The sequence below is a fragment of the Antedon bifida genome, chromosome 4 (assembly GCF_963402885.1).
Source record: "Antedon bifida chromosome 4, ecAntBifi1.1, whole genome shotgun sequence".
Taxonomy (NCBI): Eukaryota; Metazoa; Echinodermata; class Crinoidea; order Comatulida; family Antedonidae; genus Antedon; species Antedon bifida.
In genome coordinates, this window is record NC_136229.1 from 22,921,515 (window position 1) to 22,939,798 (window position 18,284).

At 33.2% G+C, this 18,284-nt stretch overlaps 1 protein-coding gene across 3 annotated transcripts; it reads right to left on the bottom strand.

Annotated features, from left to right (window-relative positions):
* Positions 1 to 877: 877 nt before the first annotated feature.
* LOC144839395 (WD repeat-containing protein 35-like) lies at positions 878 to 18,099 on the bottom strand. 3 transcript variants are annotated; one of them, XM_078694724.1, is made up of 26 exons: positions 17,979 to 18,099; positions 17,291 to 17,408; positions 16,825 to 16,899; positions 16,372 to 16,464; positions 15,399 to 15,661; positions 14,795 to 14,960; positions 14,223 to 14,368; positions 13,916 to 14,134; positions 13,639 to 13,731; positions 13,097 to 13,117; positions 12,584 to 12,644; positions 9,992 to 10,206; positions 9,519 to 9,682; positions 8,948 to 9,158; positions 8,221 to 8,349; positions 7,833 to 7,921; positions 7,265 to 7,468; positions 6,420 to 6,696; positions 6,245 to 6,307; positions 5,685 to 5,897; positions 5,088 to 5,162; positions 4,566 to 4,634; positions 3,901 to 4,033; positions 3,272 to 3,488; positions 2,699 to 2,767; positions 878 to 2,286 (listed from the first exon to the last, which is right to left on the bottom strand). In XM_078694724.1, the coding sequence occupies exons 1-26, from the start codon at positions 18,000 to 18,002 to the stop codon at positions 2,121 to 2,123; spliced, it is 3,573 nt and encodes a 1,190-aa protein (XP_078550850.1). In that variant the 5' UTR covers positions 18,003 to 18,099; the 3' UTR covers positions 878 to 2,120. The 3 variants fall into 3 exon arrangements, with proteins under 3 accessions (XP_078550850.1, XP_078550851.1, XP_078550852.1); XM_078694725.1 differs by lacking the exon at positions 13,097 to 13,117; XM_078694726.1 differs by lacking the exons at positions 878 to 2,286; positions 2,699 to 2,767; positions 3,272 to 3,488; positions 3,901 to 4,033 and adding an exon at positions 4,051 to 4,318.
* Between the last annotated feature and the right edge of the window lie 185 nt (positions 18,100 to 18,284).

Below are 18,284 nucleotides of genomic sequence, written 5' to 3' on the forward strand. Positions count from 1 at the left end.
GTTTATATCAGCATTGGATTTTGAAAATATCAAAAGGTCACACAATGACCTGCTGAATTAAAGTATTCCACTGCACGTGTTACTTGCCATTTCTTGGCGATACCATTTTCTATGCCAAAATATGCCATTGTATTAAATGTATAATTTTTTAACCCCAGTCCAAAAATGGCACATTCATTTTAGACATTACATTTTTTATTGAAGTTTATATTGAATAATCTTACGCTGTAATAAATAAATCTCGGTGACTAGCGGTCAGTCATTTTCAATTACGCCCATTGAACCCTAAAGAAGGTTTGTGCCAAATATGTTACAATCTTCCTAAGCTACTATTATTGGCTACTTCAAGAAGGCGAAAACTTAGGGTGTTTGATAGGTGCAAAGAACACATTATACAATTAAGATCCTTTTATTTTTTCTTTGCAATTAATTTCGTAAAATTGTCTTCTGTGGATTATTTGGTACCAAACAGACGAAAAAGGCGGGACGCCGACCTTCTATCGCTTTGGAACTAATTATTACAACAGTGCGTACATTGTGCGCATTTGAGCAATCCGAACGATCTCGTATCTGAACAATCCGAACGATCTCGTATTTGAACAATCGAACGATCTCGTATTTGAATGATCTGAGCGATCTTGTATTTGAACAATCGAACCGATCTCGTATTTGAACAATCTGAACGATCTCGTATTTAAACAATCTGAACGATCTCGTATTTGAACAATCTGAACGACCTCGTATTTGAACAATCTGAACGATCTCGTATTTGAACAATCTGAGCGATCTTGTATTTGAACAATCGAACCGATCTTGTATTTGAACAATCCGAGCGATCTACCTGAATTATTCCATTATTATTCATACATTGCTTTCTGCATTTATATATTTGGTTTAAAGTTGATAAAGAAAATACTTCGCTACAAAATTGTATTGATAGGAGCTCTTTATCCAATCACACATTATCTTTCAAATATATGGATTCCATAGAAATAAATATACATTCTGACAATTTGAATACGTTGACAAATATATACAGGTACATAAAAAGATATACTGTAGATATCTGGTAGGTGCATGACCGTTATATATCATTCCAGAGAACTAATCGTCGCAGGTTGCTACACACTAGGACGATAACGATCGACGATAAATAGATAAACTTACTTTTTTTAAAGCGCCTACACAACTTTGTGGATATGTGCGCTTTATAAATCTCATTATGTTTTCTTTTCTTACATAAAAAAAACCAGAAATTAGCAGTTTTCATCCAAGAACTATAAAATAACCATCTCTGCAATCAAATGACGTCATGATCAATAAGAACAATAAAATCGTTATATCGTCACGATATTATTGCTCTTACTAATCATGACGTTATTTGGTTGGACTTGTGAAAGTATTATTTTCATCAGACGATAAATGAAAACTTTTTGTTGTTTTGTTTTATGTAAGAAAAATGCATATTTATCGTCGATTGTTATCGTGTAAATGGGCCTTAACTGACTGTGTAGAGTTGAAATGCAGAAATGTATTATTACTGTATTTATTTAAAGCCTACAGTCTGTAGTAGTAGAGGATAGCAACAAAACATTCCTCTTAAAAATTGAACCTAGAATTAATGTGGTTAGCTGTTGAGAGTACAATGTTCTCCCAATAACACACTGTCACAGGCCGATTGGAACCATACTGCTCTCAGTTTACAGGACACACATCAATTATTATGGATGGATTTGTGCATGATAAATATAACACAACTGTCATAAAATATAATATTGCTGCTTCTCTAAAAATGATAGCTAATCTATGTAAATGCATCATAGTACTATATAAAATCACTTAGTAAAAACAAGAGGTTTCACAGAAAAAAAGCAGGAGTAATCCATCAAGGATAGAACTATTCATCAATCATGGATTACTAAAACACATGAGGTACAACTTACAAGCACATACGTTCAGAAATTTTAGGTTAGGGGTCAATTTACCTCCTAAATGTATTATGGGAACATATCACTTTAACCTTGCACTGTACCACAACAATCGTCCCTTTACAACCAATATTTGAAATATTATCTGATTTAGTAGGAAAAAATAAATATTATTTCTTTTTTTCTACTAAATCAGATAACAGCATGGCACAATGGACAAGTGCTAACACTCCTTATCTCATCATCATATGCACGATGTTTACATACTGCGCATGACCAGCTCTGATAATCCATTAGAGGGCGCCCTGTCATTATACACCTTGAAAATTTAGTATCGCAACTTGGACACACAGAAGACCTGTTTAAAAACGAAAAGAAAAAACAAGGTTAACTTTATTTTCTTAATTAGGTTATTGGCAAACATTTAAATTGATAGATGACAAATATACACTGCATTATATATGTTTACAATTATAGAAATCTGAATAATAGCCAGTCTACTAAAAAGTGGATATGGGATTTTCATTTTGCGCCATTCAAAAAAAAAAAACAGAAGAAACAAAAACAAAGTTGGGGGAAGGGTGGGGGAAAAATAGAAAAAAAGTTTGAGTTGGGATGGCAAATGGTGCTGATTCTATTTTCTAAACAAAATTATTATATATTATAGCAATTAGTGGAAGTCTGAACTTGACCAGAGCAGCAAGAATATAAGTTTAGATGACAAGCATTCTAAAATGTAAATGTTTGTAACAACCAAAAATGATACCAACCAATCAGGAATCATGCTTCCACAACTACTACACTCAGATGCATTGGTTCTTAAATCCTTTGGAGCATGCCTAGTTGAAACAGAAAAAAAACAATATTAAGAGCATACACTTTTATTTCAGAAGCGCACAATAAATTGGTGTGCTCTCTGGATGTATGAATACAAGAAACTACAAAAAAAGGCATGTTAATTGTTTAAAAGCTTAAATAAATATATTAAATATACCAATTATTTTTTCCATAAATGTTGATCTTCGAAAAGTTATTAGAAAGCTGTTAGCAGAGACAGAAACACAATGTTTAAAGAAAAATACTGCATTTACTATTGCAAAATATTGTATTTATTTCTGATTTATTCAATATTTGTCACACCTCAACAATATTATATTTAATTAAACTTTATTTCAGACAAACTGTCCATATGAAACATATAAATACAACAAAAAAGAAGAGAAAGAAATACGAAGCATTATGTGACAACCGTCATGGAGAGACTAAGAATTATCTGTTGACATATAGTACCTCTATCCACTTAAAATACATTTTGGCATCAAACAATACTTTCCAATACTCACTTAGTAAATATATCCAAGGCTAGTTCTTCATACTGTTGTCTTTGTTCCTGCGTCAGACTCTCCAGAGATTCAAGCTTAATGAATGCCTTTGAGCAGGTTCCAAATGCCCTGTTGGCACAGGCGGCTAGGCCTAGAAGTGAGTGGATGTCTGAAGCAGGTATTACATCATCAAATTCACACAGGTATAATGCAGTTCTCATACTGGCATCCACATATCCTATAAAATACAGATGGATAAGTGATAATACATATTAAATAAGGCTGTATACATAATGTATGCAATTCCAAGAGGTCAGAATTCATTTATAAGACCACAGAGTACAAAACATTCTGTAGATAAAATGTACATAATTCCATAGGTAGAAATACATTATATACAGCACACACAAAAGGATGCTGAATCTACATAAAATTCATACAAATTTGGTAGGTAGCAAACATGCACACCATATTCTGTACATAAACAGTCTGCTAACAAGTATTTTAGAAAAATTCCTGGAATTAGACAGGATTTGAACCCAAGACCTTGGGATTGGTAGGCAAGATCATAACAAACACACTACTTTTATAATTCTGTGAAGAGAAATGTTTGTCTTTTGATCATTTCATTATTTATTATCTAATCATACCTTGATAGAGTTGCCTCTGAGCTAGTAGGAAGAAGTGGTATGCCTCAGCTCCACGCCATGCATTATCAATAAACTTGGTATCACCTGAAGCTACTGCATCTTCCTCTAGTAGACCAGCTAAAGCTGAGCTAGCCTGTAAAAGAATAATATATAGAGTAATAAGATGAACTTAGTATCAGCTGAAGCTATTGCATCCTGCTCTAGTAGACCAGCTAAAGCTGAGCTAGCCTGTGAAAGAATAATATATAGAGTAATAAGATGAACTTAGTATCAGCTGAAGCTACTGCATCCTCCTCTAGTAGACCAGCTTAAGCTGAGCTAACCTGTAAAAGAATAATATATAGAGTAATAAGATGAACTTAGTATCAACTGAAGCTACTGCATCCTGCTCTAGTAGACCAGCTAAAGCTGAGCTAGCCTGTTAAAGAATAATATGTAGAGTAATAAGATGAACTGAGTATCAACTGAAGCTACTGCATCCTTCTCTAGTAGACCAGCTAAAGCTAAGCTAGCCTATAAAAGAATGATACTAGTATATAGAGTAACAAGATGAACTTAGTATCAGCTGAGGTCAGAGTATGTTAAGTAAAATCAAGTTAAAAATAAAAAAGCTTTTTTTTGCTATGATAAAGTTAATTTGGAGGATAATGTTATACAGTACTTACATCAGCTCCCTTGCGGCTCTTTGATTTCAGACGACTCGATAGTTTCATCTTTTCATGGTAGTTTTCAATCTATTTAAAAACAGTAAAGTTTATTATAGTATAGACCATTTAGTGGACATTTATCAAATGCCTTGACCAAGGGTATGTTTGTTTGTTTGTTTCTTTATTTCCATTCACAAAAAAAAAAACATGAACATACATAAATAATCATTACAAAACAAAAGAATGGAAAGGGGGATTACTAAAGCACAGGTTATAAGTAGAAACCCCCTGTTATATATATTATGTAATGTATGATGTAACACATTGATTGAAGAAGGTGATGTACTGTAATAATAATAATGTATTCATTTGTATAGCACAAATTCCATATATATGTTCAATGGACACTGTCACATTATTATCCCGGTTATTTTGACAAACACGTATACCACAAGTATACCAGTAGAGGCAGCAGTATAGTTTTAAAGCAGATCTTGATGTAATAATAAAAGTAAACACAAAGCTTTACAAAATACATACCAGTAAGGCAGCCAGTGTATACATCTTTTTAATTCTCAACAGTTTCACTTTCTTTTTACTATATTCTTCAGCAATCTGAAATAAAAATAAAGTTATATATATATAAACTTAAATATTATTTTATTACAGTTAAAAAAATATCAATGAAGACAAATTTTAAAATTGTTACTTTCATATGGTTTTATTTACAGGAGATCCATCACAAAAGGCTATTTATTGTTTTGATTTACCTTTTTGTTTATTATATTTGTATCTCATTTGTCATTTTGAAAGAAATTTGCCCTTTGATAGAAACTAAGATGACATAAAATTTATTACCTGAAACATAAGCTTAGCAGCTTCTAGGAAATGATTAGCCATTCTTTTGAAAGAAATTTGCCTTTTGATATAACCTAAGATGACATTACCTGAAACATAAGCTTAGCAGCTTCTAAGAAATGATTAGCCTTTCTTTTGAAAGAAATTTGCCTTTTGATATTATAACCTAAGATGACATTACCTGAAACATAAGCTTAGCAGCTTCTAGGAAATGATTAGCCTTTCTTTTGAAAGAAATTTGCCTTTTGATAGAAACTAAGATCACACAAAATGCATTACCTGAAACATAAGCTTAGCAGCTTCTAAGAAATGATTAGCCTTGCGATACAGTTCAATAGCCTGCAATTTCTTGTCCTTATCTAGCAGGTGAGCTGCATACTTGGCTAGTAGGTTATCAATCTCTTTGATGTTGTGATTCTTTGCTAGTTCCACAGCTTGGTCCCATTGGTTTAGCTCAACACATACATCAACAGCTTTCTTCACATTATTGCACTGAAAAATAATCATACCATTTTGTAACCAAATACTTAATCCAATAAGATATTTTGCAAAATGACATGACTCGGTGTAACTTTTACCAGATGCTGCAGTCCTAGAAAGCCCATTATCCTTCATTAGAAAAGTTCACATTTATTTTGATTCGCTATAACTGTAGTCTGTGTCTTATGTGTAAACTGTCTTTGGGGTTGGGTCAACCGGCTCCGCTACAGTGATTAAGTTCACTTAGGTTGACCCTGGTCTCCACAATTTCTGATTTTTTTTTTATGTAATGGACCGAATAAATAATGAAATGAAATCTTGTATTACTATAAAATACTACTATACTATTTTCTTTCTACCTTTAGATAAGCAGTTACTGCTTCCTCACACATACCAACAGTAACAAACATTGCAGAAATCTCCTAAAAAATAATATAGAAAAACAGATAAGAAACTGTCAATTTTTAGATTGTTACACTAGCTTTAAATTAGTTGATTACAGTCTCTTTTAACCGAATGCAATAAAAACCTTACCGGCAGTAGCTTGTGGTTCTCTGGGAGTGCATCAGCCAGTTTCTGTAGACCATTGAAATCCTCCAACATGTAATAACACTCTGCCAACCTCTCTTGGTTTCTGCCCTGTACGTAGTACGTGACTGCTTGCTGCCATTTCTGTCGATCTGCAAAGTAATCCCCGATAGCATTCCACGCCAGCTCTAACTGCGTGTCATCACCTCCTCCACCGCTCTTCAGAAGCTGAACAACACGGAACCAATCACCAAGTTTGACTCGGAGATTTACAGCTAGATCACTAGTATACAAATAATGATTTGTTAACAAAATTGACCAATCAAATAGCAAGGATGCATTCAGTTGTGTCATATTAAAGATGTTGCTAACATTTTTTTTAATGGCTCTTATTTATTTAGTTATTTATTTATGTCTTTATACTGAATGACGCTTTCAGTGCTAAAGCATTGATTTCCAAAATAGAAAACATTAACAATATAATAAAAATAATTCAAAGACACCTAACAGAGTAATTTTCATTAGTACTCGCACATTTACAAAAAGGTAACTATTTACAAAACATATACAGTATATATAAATAATGGAATGTATTTAGGGTAAAAGATATATTAGCAGTTGTGCTTTACTATATTTATGGGTTTGGGAAAAGCATTATGAGACCTTTTCATGCAATATTTAGTCACGAGTTCACTCTCAAACTTGATCCAATTTCACAAAACGTGAATGCACCAAAGCTATGTTTGACAGACAACTTTATATTGGTGTGTACCAGGTCTAATTGAGGCTTTGCGTATGTGAATGCTAGTGCTTATACTTTTACGAGTTTAAATAATGAAGTAAAGTTTTACCGTCTGTCCATCTCTAAGTACATTCTCTCTGCCTCCTCAAACCTCTTGAAGTAGGCTGCCACTTCAGCACTACGCATCACCTCACTCTGCAGATTACCAAGTCGTTTTACAAGCTCAATCCCTTGATAGTCTTTGCAGCGTACAAAGGCTTGTTCAGCTGTCTTTAGGTCTAGTATTTCTAGAGACGCTTCAGCCAACAAACGCCTGTCAAGAAAAACAAGTCAAAAGTAACAAAAATGATTTATAGCTGAGTAGACTGGGAGTTGTCAAGAATTGAAGATCAAATCACTATACATAGTCATTTGAAATATTTGTTTAGGAAAATGTAGGGTTTAAGAAGATATAAAATACAACTTTTTTGGAACAAAATAATTGGAATGTCTGCCATCTTTATTTTATTATCATTCTTTATGGAAAACATAAACACAAAATTAGTAACACAATTCTCTTTTTCTGTCATAAAGTGATGAATAATAATATGTTTTACAGCTTCACAGTGACCTACAGTAATATCATAAAGCCAGTATACCAATATCTTCTGCTTTTTATAAATAATTTAAAATCTCACCATAATCTTGGATGTGGGTTATCTTCAATAAATTGTGCTGCTTCTTCTATACCAACTTTCTCTAGTAAATCTCTTGTGTCTCGTAAAGACTGTCAAAACAGAAAATAATTAGAGTTAATAATTAAAATATTAATAATAATCGGTTTCTTTTTTATATTTAAATACACATTCAACAGCAATCTAACTTCAATATTGCTGGGGACGTTGTGTCCAACTTCAAACTTGTATCAGAGTTGGTGACTGGGCTCAATGATGGACGAGCACTTGAGTATTATTGTGCTTATAAACTAAGTCTCATTTGAGGCTAAGGGAGTGGAGTAGAAAAAGTTGGTGAGGATTGAACCATGACCCTGGAATAACAAGTTACAGCTCCACTATTTCTTATTACCTTAATGTCCATATCAATAAGGTTGTCTTTACTAGGATGTTCTGAGTCTTTCATGATCTCATCCAGAAGTACTGATCGGATCTGAAGATCTTCAAAGTGACAGATGTATCCAGAACTTAGAATTGGTTCCTGTAAAATTAAAATAATAATAAAAAATAAATATATTTAAGAAGTTGTCATGAACAAAATACTTTAAGGAACTTGCAACCATCTTTTAACAGACATTATAAATAAACTAAGCCTATAATCTAATAGAATTTAATAATTTTGACCTATCAATCTAAAGTTTAGACCTAGTCTGGTTTTAGTAAGAGTCGATGTCTCATACTGTAGGATATTTAGTTTCCAACACATGTTTAAAATTGTTACAAATTTTAAAAAGCACAACATTGAAATGAATAAACACACGTATTTACATATCTAAAGCCCTGTCTACACTATCAAACTAGTTTGACAAAAAAAGTGTGATGTGCCCAAATATGGTAGTGATATGACATCATCGTGTCCATATATGTGTATATCTTTTGTCACATATAGTGTAGACAGAGCTTAAAGCTGTCACTTCTATGAAGTGGTTGGCAGCAGACACACTTGTTGACCAAACAAAGTATAATACTGTTTTTATTTTCTTATCATTCAGGAAATTACCAAATGCTTCTGACAGACCTATAAAAACCAATCAATGAAAATAAAATTAATTATAAAAACAAAACCATGCATGTCTTACCTCAGGATCTAAATTTCTAAAGATATACATCCTGGTCTTTTCCATCATAGCAAACAGTTCCGAGTTGTCCTCAGCCCAACGCATATCCCAGACATCTTTGCGTTCAAAGTCCAACTGTTGACCTTGAGTTTCTTTCCCTTCACTGTTTACACTTTTAGCGTCCAGATCGAAGAATGTCAAAACGCCTGCTATGTCGATTATTGCTAGTCGTCTATATAAATATAAAAATTATCTTTTATTTTTATAGAGCTTACTATATATGGTAAATCAAGTTCACTAAGCTCTATCAACATTATATCACAAAAAATGTGATGTGACCATAATGGTAGTGATATGCTTAAATATGGTAGTGATAAAGATGTCATCATGTCAATATATAGACACATCACATATTTTTGTCACATAAAGTTTGATAGTGTACACAGAGCTTTTTGACATTTGTTCATAAAAAAGGCAGCAAAAAAAATGAATGAAATACCTACAGTAAAACATAAATGTTTTTTGTTAAACTTTACAAAGCAATCAGATGAAATTAATTTTATATTCTGAAATATAATTTTGTTTTACTTACGTTGAGTTAGAGTTCAAGGAGATGGCATGCGGTCGACATGTGACTGCATGTTTGTTAACGAAGGCAACATGTGGTAATGAGTACCTATTCAAAGTACCAGATTCACGGCCTATGATCAGTAACTTATCAGAGGCACATACTGCACAGATTGGGTCAATTGTAGGCTGCACAAAAAAAAAACAGTTGGTTGGTTTCAACTAGAATATAAGTTACTGGATTAACATAATCATGGATTATTACAACATAGTGCATCACTTGAATGGTTTTTTCGTATCACATGCCACGCATTATTTCCTTCCATTTTAACAATTGGGGTTACCTGTACTTTTTGTAAACATTTGAGAATTTTGAGCTTAAGGCTCATAAATGTACCTCGTTGAATAGAAAAGTCAATATTTCAAATGAAAACAGTTTCATACAGTTTTATAAAATAATGTTTGTACTGTAGTGGAATACTTATGCAAGACACTTACAGCGAAAGCCTTGCTAAAATCCAGCATTCCTTCACCAGCTCCAGATGGTAGGTCATCAACATGAAAGACCTTCTCTCTGTTATCCTTCTTTCTACCAACAGCTTGGTTAACTGACATCGCAGTCACTGTCTTTGGACTTTTAAACTGCCACACGTAAAACGCTTCTTTTGATGTAGCAATGATGTGTGTTTTGGTCAAAGCTACAAACTGTGGCTCTATTTTAATACAAATTGATAACAAATGTTTATTTCTCCAGATACACAACATATTAGGAGACATAGAGATGAAACAATGGAATCAGACGTTTGTGTAATGTAAGGGCCATGGTTTAATTAAGGACCCAAATGGAAATAAGTAATAATTATTTAAAACTTTCTTTGATTATCCTGGTCAATTAGTTTTGAGATTTTATTGTTCAATATTTGTGTGTCATTTTATCATGTTTTGAACCAATTAAATCAAATCAAAACATAAAACATTTATTTTATTTGATCTCTATTCGTATTCAGCTGGACATAATGCCAGTTGATACTCAGAGGCAATCCAAAATTAGAACTATAGTCAGGTGGCTTAACAACAAAAAATGAGGAAATCGTTACACGGTGGACAAAAGCGCCAAATTTGGCATGGAGCTTCGTTGGGACCTACCAATTAATTTTTGCCTAGGAGCCACTCTGGTCGTAATTTATTTTTTTAAGATGGCGGCCAAAATCCAAAATGGCCGCCAATAAATTGGAAAATCACATTTCATTTGTTGCAGAAGTCACATATAGGCAAATGAACTATCAAAACATAAGTATTCATGGTCATTGAAACATATTTTAGACATGTTGCATGACATGGGTCATTTGTTGTTAAAATGGTGGCCAAAATCCAATATGGCTGCCAGTAGCCTAAACTGGAATATCATTCTGGTTGCAGAAATCGCATATAGGTATCAAACGAAGTTGGAAAACATGGAGTAGGCCTAATCATGGTCATTGAAACATATTTTAGACATGGTACATAATATAGGTCACTCGTTGCAAAGATGGTGGAAAAATCCAAAATGGCTGCCAGTAAACTAGGAAATCACATACAGTATCTGTGGATGGCAGACGTAATATGTAAATGAAGTAGCTGTAGTAAATGGTAGAGGTGGTATGTAAATTACAAGTAACTGTAAAAAAATCTATAAAAAAAAGTTACAACCAGTTCAGTTTATGAAACCACATAAAATGTGGTATTTTTGGGAAAAGATTGAGGGCGCTGTTCACATAAGTAAAAGTACACTTTTTTACCTGTAACTAACTAAGTTTTTGTCAGAATATTTTTTAAATGGTCTTATTTGATAGATAATTACATTTTCTTTATATTAAGAAAACAAATTTTACATTAAATATCCATAGTTCAGATAAATTTACGTTAAGTGCCTAAAATCAGCAAATATAACACATTTTAATACATAACAAATACTATTGGATGTTAACAAATTACAAATTTAGTTATCATAAATAGGATTCTTTTACATTTTCATAGAAACCGTTTTATTTTAAAACATATAAATATATATTTTTCCAACAATTTCTCATAAAAAAACTTTTACGACCACTAGTTTTCGAGATATAGAAATGTGTACTACCAGTACAGGTCAAAGGTCAATAACAAGAATCTGGGTCATTTTCTTGGAAAAGTTTGTATTAGACTGAATAGAAACATCCATCTTGTGATTAATTTGAGACCTATTTAAGATTTGTCCAACTGTTAGTTACCAAGTTATATGACATGTAGGTCAAAGGTCAAAAATACCAAAAATCATACTTCCGGTCATTTTTTGACAAATGTTTCCATTAGGACGGATATTAATATGCATCTTCCAAATAATTTGACACTAAAATTATTTAATTTAATGTAAGCGTTGCGGAGATATGGTTATTTTGTTTTCAATTGGATTAAAATATTCAAATTGAGGTCAAAGGTCAAGGAAAAACTTTAGAAATTTGATAACATGGGTTTTTATAACTAGCATGGTTAAAAAATTCATAAAATGCAATGCTTGCACTTTCCTTCTGATTTGTAGACTAAAATACATTAGGAATGGGCTATTTGTGACTTTGTATACGATTATATGTATTTTAATTTCAATGGCTACCATTTTTATTTTTGGGCGCCATCTTGGAAATCACTTTATATAATATTTCCTGAATCGGTTTTACTGACCTCAGAAATTCTCGATTCAGTACATTATTTGTCTATTTGTAACTTTTACAGCCAGAGATATACGATATACCAATTTACTGGCAGCCATTTTGGATTTTGGCCGCCATCTTGGAAAATCGAAAGCTGATCGGGTGGCTCCTAGGCAAAAATCAATTAGTACGCCTAAAAGAAGCCTCATGCCAAATTTGGTGCTTTTGTCCACCGTGTAACGTTTTAGTCGCTAAGCCACCTGACTACTAGGGATCCTCTCATTTTACTAATCACGGAAGACAGTGCTCAGTACTGTGTGGTGTGAAAGTCTTCAAGATGTTGATTGCTGTTAACGCGCTGTGAATGTTAAGGAATGATTAGATGCAAAAGGTTTAGATTAAAGATTGAAAACAAAAATCTTACCGATATCAATATACTTGGAATCTAAAGGAGTACCAATGGAGTTACACAGGACCAAAACATACTAAAAATAAAAAGCAGATATAGAGGTAAAATTAAATACAAATGTAAAGTTAAGTTATAATTTAATATGTGATGGTTAGTTAATGATTACATATTTGATATTTAAACTAATAAGTATATAAATATAACTAAAGAGAGTATTACAATAAGAATATTACAGGGTGGGTAATATAATAAGGGTTTGATTCTATGTTAAGTTTTATATCAAGGGGTTGATACTATACAAGTGCAAAATAGTATATATTAGGCTATTATAGATATCTAAAGTAAAATAGTAAAAAAGTAAATAATATTGTTTCATTATCATTAGTAAAACCACAACCTTCACCACAGATGTTCAATCATTAAAAAAAAATTATAGAAATAATGAAAGAAAGATGAAATGATAGTGTTACTGCCATGCATGTTGTTACTACAGAAGGGGATTAGTTTGGGAGTAATTATGAAATATACCTGGGTCATCTCATCTGCTTCCTGTCAAAAGGTCAAAAGCATGAAATGTTATTGAATTCATGGGTCAAATGACATTTTATAATTCAATGTTCATAACTGCAATAAAAAGCTGTGCAAGGGTGCATCCCTACACCCATGCTCAATCTAGTCTTTGCCCTTGAAATATGTAAAACTTCATCTTAAGCTCTGTCTACACTATAAAAAAAACAAAAGTGTGACATGCCCAAATATGGTACTGTAGTGATATGGCATCATCATGTCCATATCTGTGCACATCACATTGTTTTTTTTCACATAAAGTTTGATAATGTAGACAGAGATTTAGAGATACAGTAGGCAGCTCAGGATCATAGAACCAATTGTCAATATACAACATTTTCTGTCAATAATGTTTTATAATAAATTAATCATTTCAAGACATTAATTTTATTATAAATTTAGTTTTCCTTGAACTTCCAAATTCAAATATCAGTAAATTTGTCTTATTTACTATTTCTAAGATGGATGCTTATTCATTTAAAAATGTTTTCAATTGTTCTTACATTTCCCATGCCTTCTTCTGCCTTGGTAGCAAGAACGCAATGATCTCCATATGCAGTCACAGAAATTAAGTTTCGCACATATTTGATATGACGCTGAAATGTAAGAAAAAAATAATCAAAGTTTAATCATGAAATAAGAAAACAAAATACACTACAATTAAGTTTTCAGTAAACATTTGCAAACACAGATATTCTAGAAATGCTTAAACAAATGGCTCTAAAAGCTTGAACAAAACTAAATTATCTAAGATTTTACTTCAGAAACGAAAATGCATACCTCATTGTTCTTTGTATCCCAGAATACAATGCAATGCTCGGATCGCTCTGGCTTGGTAAACGCATATACAACTGTATCCGAGCAATAGCCCCATTTGTAATCAGGGCGTATGTTGGCAAAGTAGATGAAGCTGTCAACGGCCAACGCGATGCGAAGACCGCCACCTTCCCACGAGCAGGAGACCATCTCTTTACCAGGAACTTTTAACGTTCTCATGTGCTGTCAAAGGTAAAAGAAATATTATTTGAACATTGGATGTATGTCAGGTATGTAGTAAGCAGTAGTATAACTTGACCTTTAACCTTACCTCACCAGATGGTGTGTAAAACTGAACTACATTGATGTCCTTGTCTTGCTGTGAGCTCTTTTGTGACCCAGCTATAGCTAGTGCTGACCCCGTATGATTCCATTTCATATCGGCTACTGTCATCCCAGTGTCTATCAGTATAGGATCTATGTGCAAGTTTAAAGGTCAAAGGTTAAGTACATCAAATTGTTAAAAAAATGTATTGCTTTAAACAGTCAAGCTACAGTACTGTTCTAAATGCAGTTTAATTCTCTTGACAATAATAGTTTGAGAATTTCTAGTGATGCAGGCTAGCAAACTCACTGGCCCAACATCCAGGCAAGTAAGGTCAGGCAACAGGACTATATTGCCCCACTTGTCTTGTGTCTAAAGACCTGTCTATATCAAACTAGTTTATGGTAGTGATATGCCCAAATATGGTAGTGATATGACATCATCATGTCCATATATGGGCACATAAAGTTTGATGGTGTAGACAAGGCTTTACACAATTAAGTTTCATACACTTTTTCAATAAAAAGTTTCAATACAAGCAAATTTATATTTACTTATAAATTAGAAATTTAACATACTTTCATCGTTTTCGTTCTTCATGATTTGAGCTCTTCCATTATCAAAGCATATAGCTAAGCATGGGCAGTTTGGTACCACAAACCCATGCTGACCATCGTACCAATCAATACTAGCAATGCGAGTCACTCCTGTCACGTTAGTTAAACAGTAAACTGTAAGACGATTCTAATGTAAAAAGAAACCAATTAACAATTACTCAGAAGAAATTTAACTGCAGACATTTAACTGGTCGTGTATCACTACAGAAAGGGATCACAGCACCTCTATTGTTGATGGGCACAAAGGCATATGTGTATACGTGTACGTAAAAAGGGAAGTCCCGTATTCATTTCTGAACTTAGGGGAATGAGCTGTTAGGAGCTTATTTTACCAAGCCTCGGCATTATGTGATAGGGTGGCCAGTTCCTTTTCACGCTGCCTTATTTCTGTACAGTGTGTAGAGTAAATTGAGCCTTCCACAACCAACACACAAGAAGGTCTCCAATCAGTGCTGATATCGTTTAGCTAATGGAATTAATCTGTAATTTAACTATGAGTACAGTACTGTAGGGTCTCATCTTGAAAATTTGGAGAATTTGAAGCATACTGGGGGAGAGAACTCACAATAAAGTTTCCTTGATGGTCATATATATGTATCTCTCCATTAGACATTCCAAAGAGCAAAGACTTGCTGTCAGGTGACCATGCCACATGGTTTAACTGCTGGCCTTTGATGTCCTTTCCCCAGATTCGGTTGCCATCAACCGAGCCGACAATCACAGCGCCATCCTCGTACACGATGCAGATGCGATAGCCATCCGCGGTCCAGCTCATGCTTCTCACAACCGATTTGTTGCGATTATTCACCATTTCCTCATACCATGAGCCTGAAAATATTAATTGAAATATGAAAGTAAACAACAAATGCAAATTACATACCTTCAATCAGGTAATGCATTTTTAGTGGTAGAGAACGAACTTGGGACCTTTTTGGAAAATTCAACTTATTTATCTTTCCTGCTTTTAAGAGCTGACTGTATCATTAGCATAAAGCTATCTCTATTTTTTACAACAAAAAATAACCTTGCAACAACTTTATTGTTGGTGATAATTTAGCTGGCATTTCATGATATCATAACAATCCTATTTAGCCTATATGCAGATCTGTCAACTGCTCCCTAAAATCTATAACAAATATACGCAGGAAATCCATTTTACAACTCTGCCCACCCTTTTACAGTAACTCTAGTAATTAGAATCTGCTTTTAATACTATGTGCAATGTTATTTTCTTTTTATTTATTTATTTTTAACGTTTATATATTGTAATTCACTATGATTTTATTTGTCAAAAACTAAAATTTCTTGTATGTCTCAGTTGTAAACATGACAACAAAGCTTATCTTATCTTGTTTAAACAGGCTAGCTTTATCTATTTACATAAGTCACAAGTCACAAGCTGATTTATTTGATTCAAAAAAAATATCAGAACATTAATAGCAAACAGTGTAGGACCAGGGAGACTTTCATTAAGGCCAAAGGCCGCATGCATGAAAGCCACACCACACGGTCTCTCTTTATCTATCAATATGGCGTACCTTTATACAGCATCCATACAATAATGAGTCCATACTGATCACTAGTGGTCAATTTGTGATGGTGTGAATTCCAGGTGGTCACTTGAACAGCTCCTGCAAAATTACATCAATCATTTGTGTCAGACTTTTATTAAAGATGTATTGTCCCCAAAAACATGAAAAATGAAGATTAATTAAATCAGAATTTGAATAGGTTATTTTGTAGTTTTAATAAAGTTAATCACTTAGAAAAAGACAAAATAAATGGTTAAATTCAACCAAAAACCCATTGGCTGGCAGCCAATTTGACCATTTTTTTGTTTTAAATTACACTTTTTTCAATCCAATTTTTGGTCAAAGTGGATAACTTCAAAATGCCATATTCAACAAGAAAATGTTTAGAATTATTTTTTCAGGGAGACAAATACATTTAAAATATAAAAGTGATGGAGAATATTTAACCAAATTGCTTACCACTATGGCCCTCTAAGGTTTGGTTCATGGACAGATTACTAGGTGCAGCTAAGCCACGCACTTTCACATCTTTACCTTCATGTAGATAAAATAAGAACAATTGAAAATTAGCTGATACCTTGTTTTCAACAAAAATTATTTGACAAAGATACAATAGATTTAATGTACATTGATAAATGAGAGTAAAACAAAAAAGCTATTTATTTAATTATTAAAAGGTATGAAAAGCAAGAAAAGACCTAACCGGTGCAAAAACACCTATGCTGGTTACCTTGCTGGTAATGAAAAACAAATAACAAAATAAAAAACATTATAGTTATAATAACAATCAGGTTATTTATTGTCAATTGGAACAAATGAAGTTGATAAAATGAAATTAAAAAGAAATAATAAATAAATAAACGTGATGTGATAATGTAAATGCCAAGTGATGGGTTGTTGATTTATGTACAGGATGAAATTGTACCTGTCTGTGTCTCTAACTTGAGCACTTTTAGTAAGCCTCCATCTCCTCCACAAGCTATGTAGCCCTGCCGTTGATTCCAAGACACGCATCGTAATTTGGTGTTGTTAGGAATCGCAATCTAAAAAGAGAAAATTGCCATTGAATCGAAAACAGTGATACCTAGGTCTATATCAATTCAATGGAAACGCCAACTGTCTAGTTAAACAACAACAATAAGGTTTATCGCAAATAGATTGATTTCGCGAGGAACGTAAATTTGCACAATGTATGATGGGAAGAGTTTGGGAGCAAACATCACGACGCGTACGTACAAACAACAAATCATCTACGTGCGCATTGTGACGTTTGCTCCCAAAACCCTTCGCACCATGCATCGCGCACGTTATTTGTGATAAACGTTCCTTGCTGCATGTGCATGAATCATGATGATGTATTGTATAACTTTATAAGTTTTTTTAAGACCATCCATCAATAAAGTCGAGTTTTAAGGAGTTACTCCATTTGATGAGAGTGGCGAGCCATAAAATTGGATGTTCCATACACAGCGACCGAAACGAACGGCCGCGCGGCCGATATGCACTGGGTATTGCCTTTTATTACTAGTCTGCGGTAGGGTAGCATACTTACGTAGGCCTAGTCAGCCTGGAAATAGGGTTTATTTCAATGTTTTATAGTTAAGAATTTTTACCTTTTTACTCAGATATATGAACATTATTTTGTGTCAACTGCAAGTCTAAATTGCAAACATTAATTGATTGAACAAACTTTTTTAACGCTCAGAGCGAATTATTTCTTGCGGCATTTCGCCTTGGAAACATAAAAATGCGCCACCAACGTCTGATATTGTGTGGACACAAAAAACATTTTTGTTGTTTTGTTAATGCTACATATTTGAAAATTATAATTAACTACATACCGTAATATATGATTATCAGAATAGCTTATAATTTTACTTTAAAAAAATGATATTTCTGGCTTTTAAGATATTTTTTTA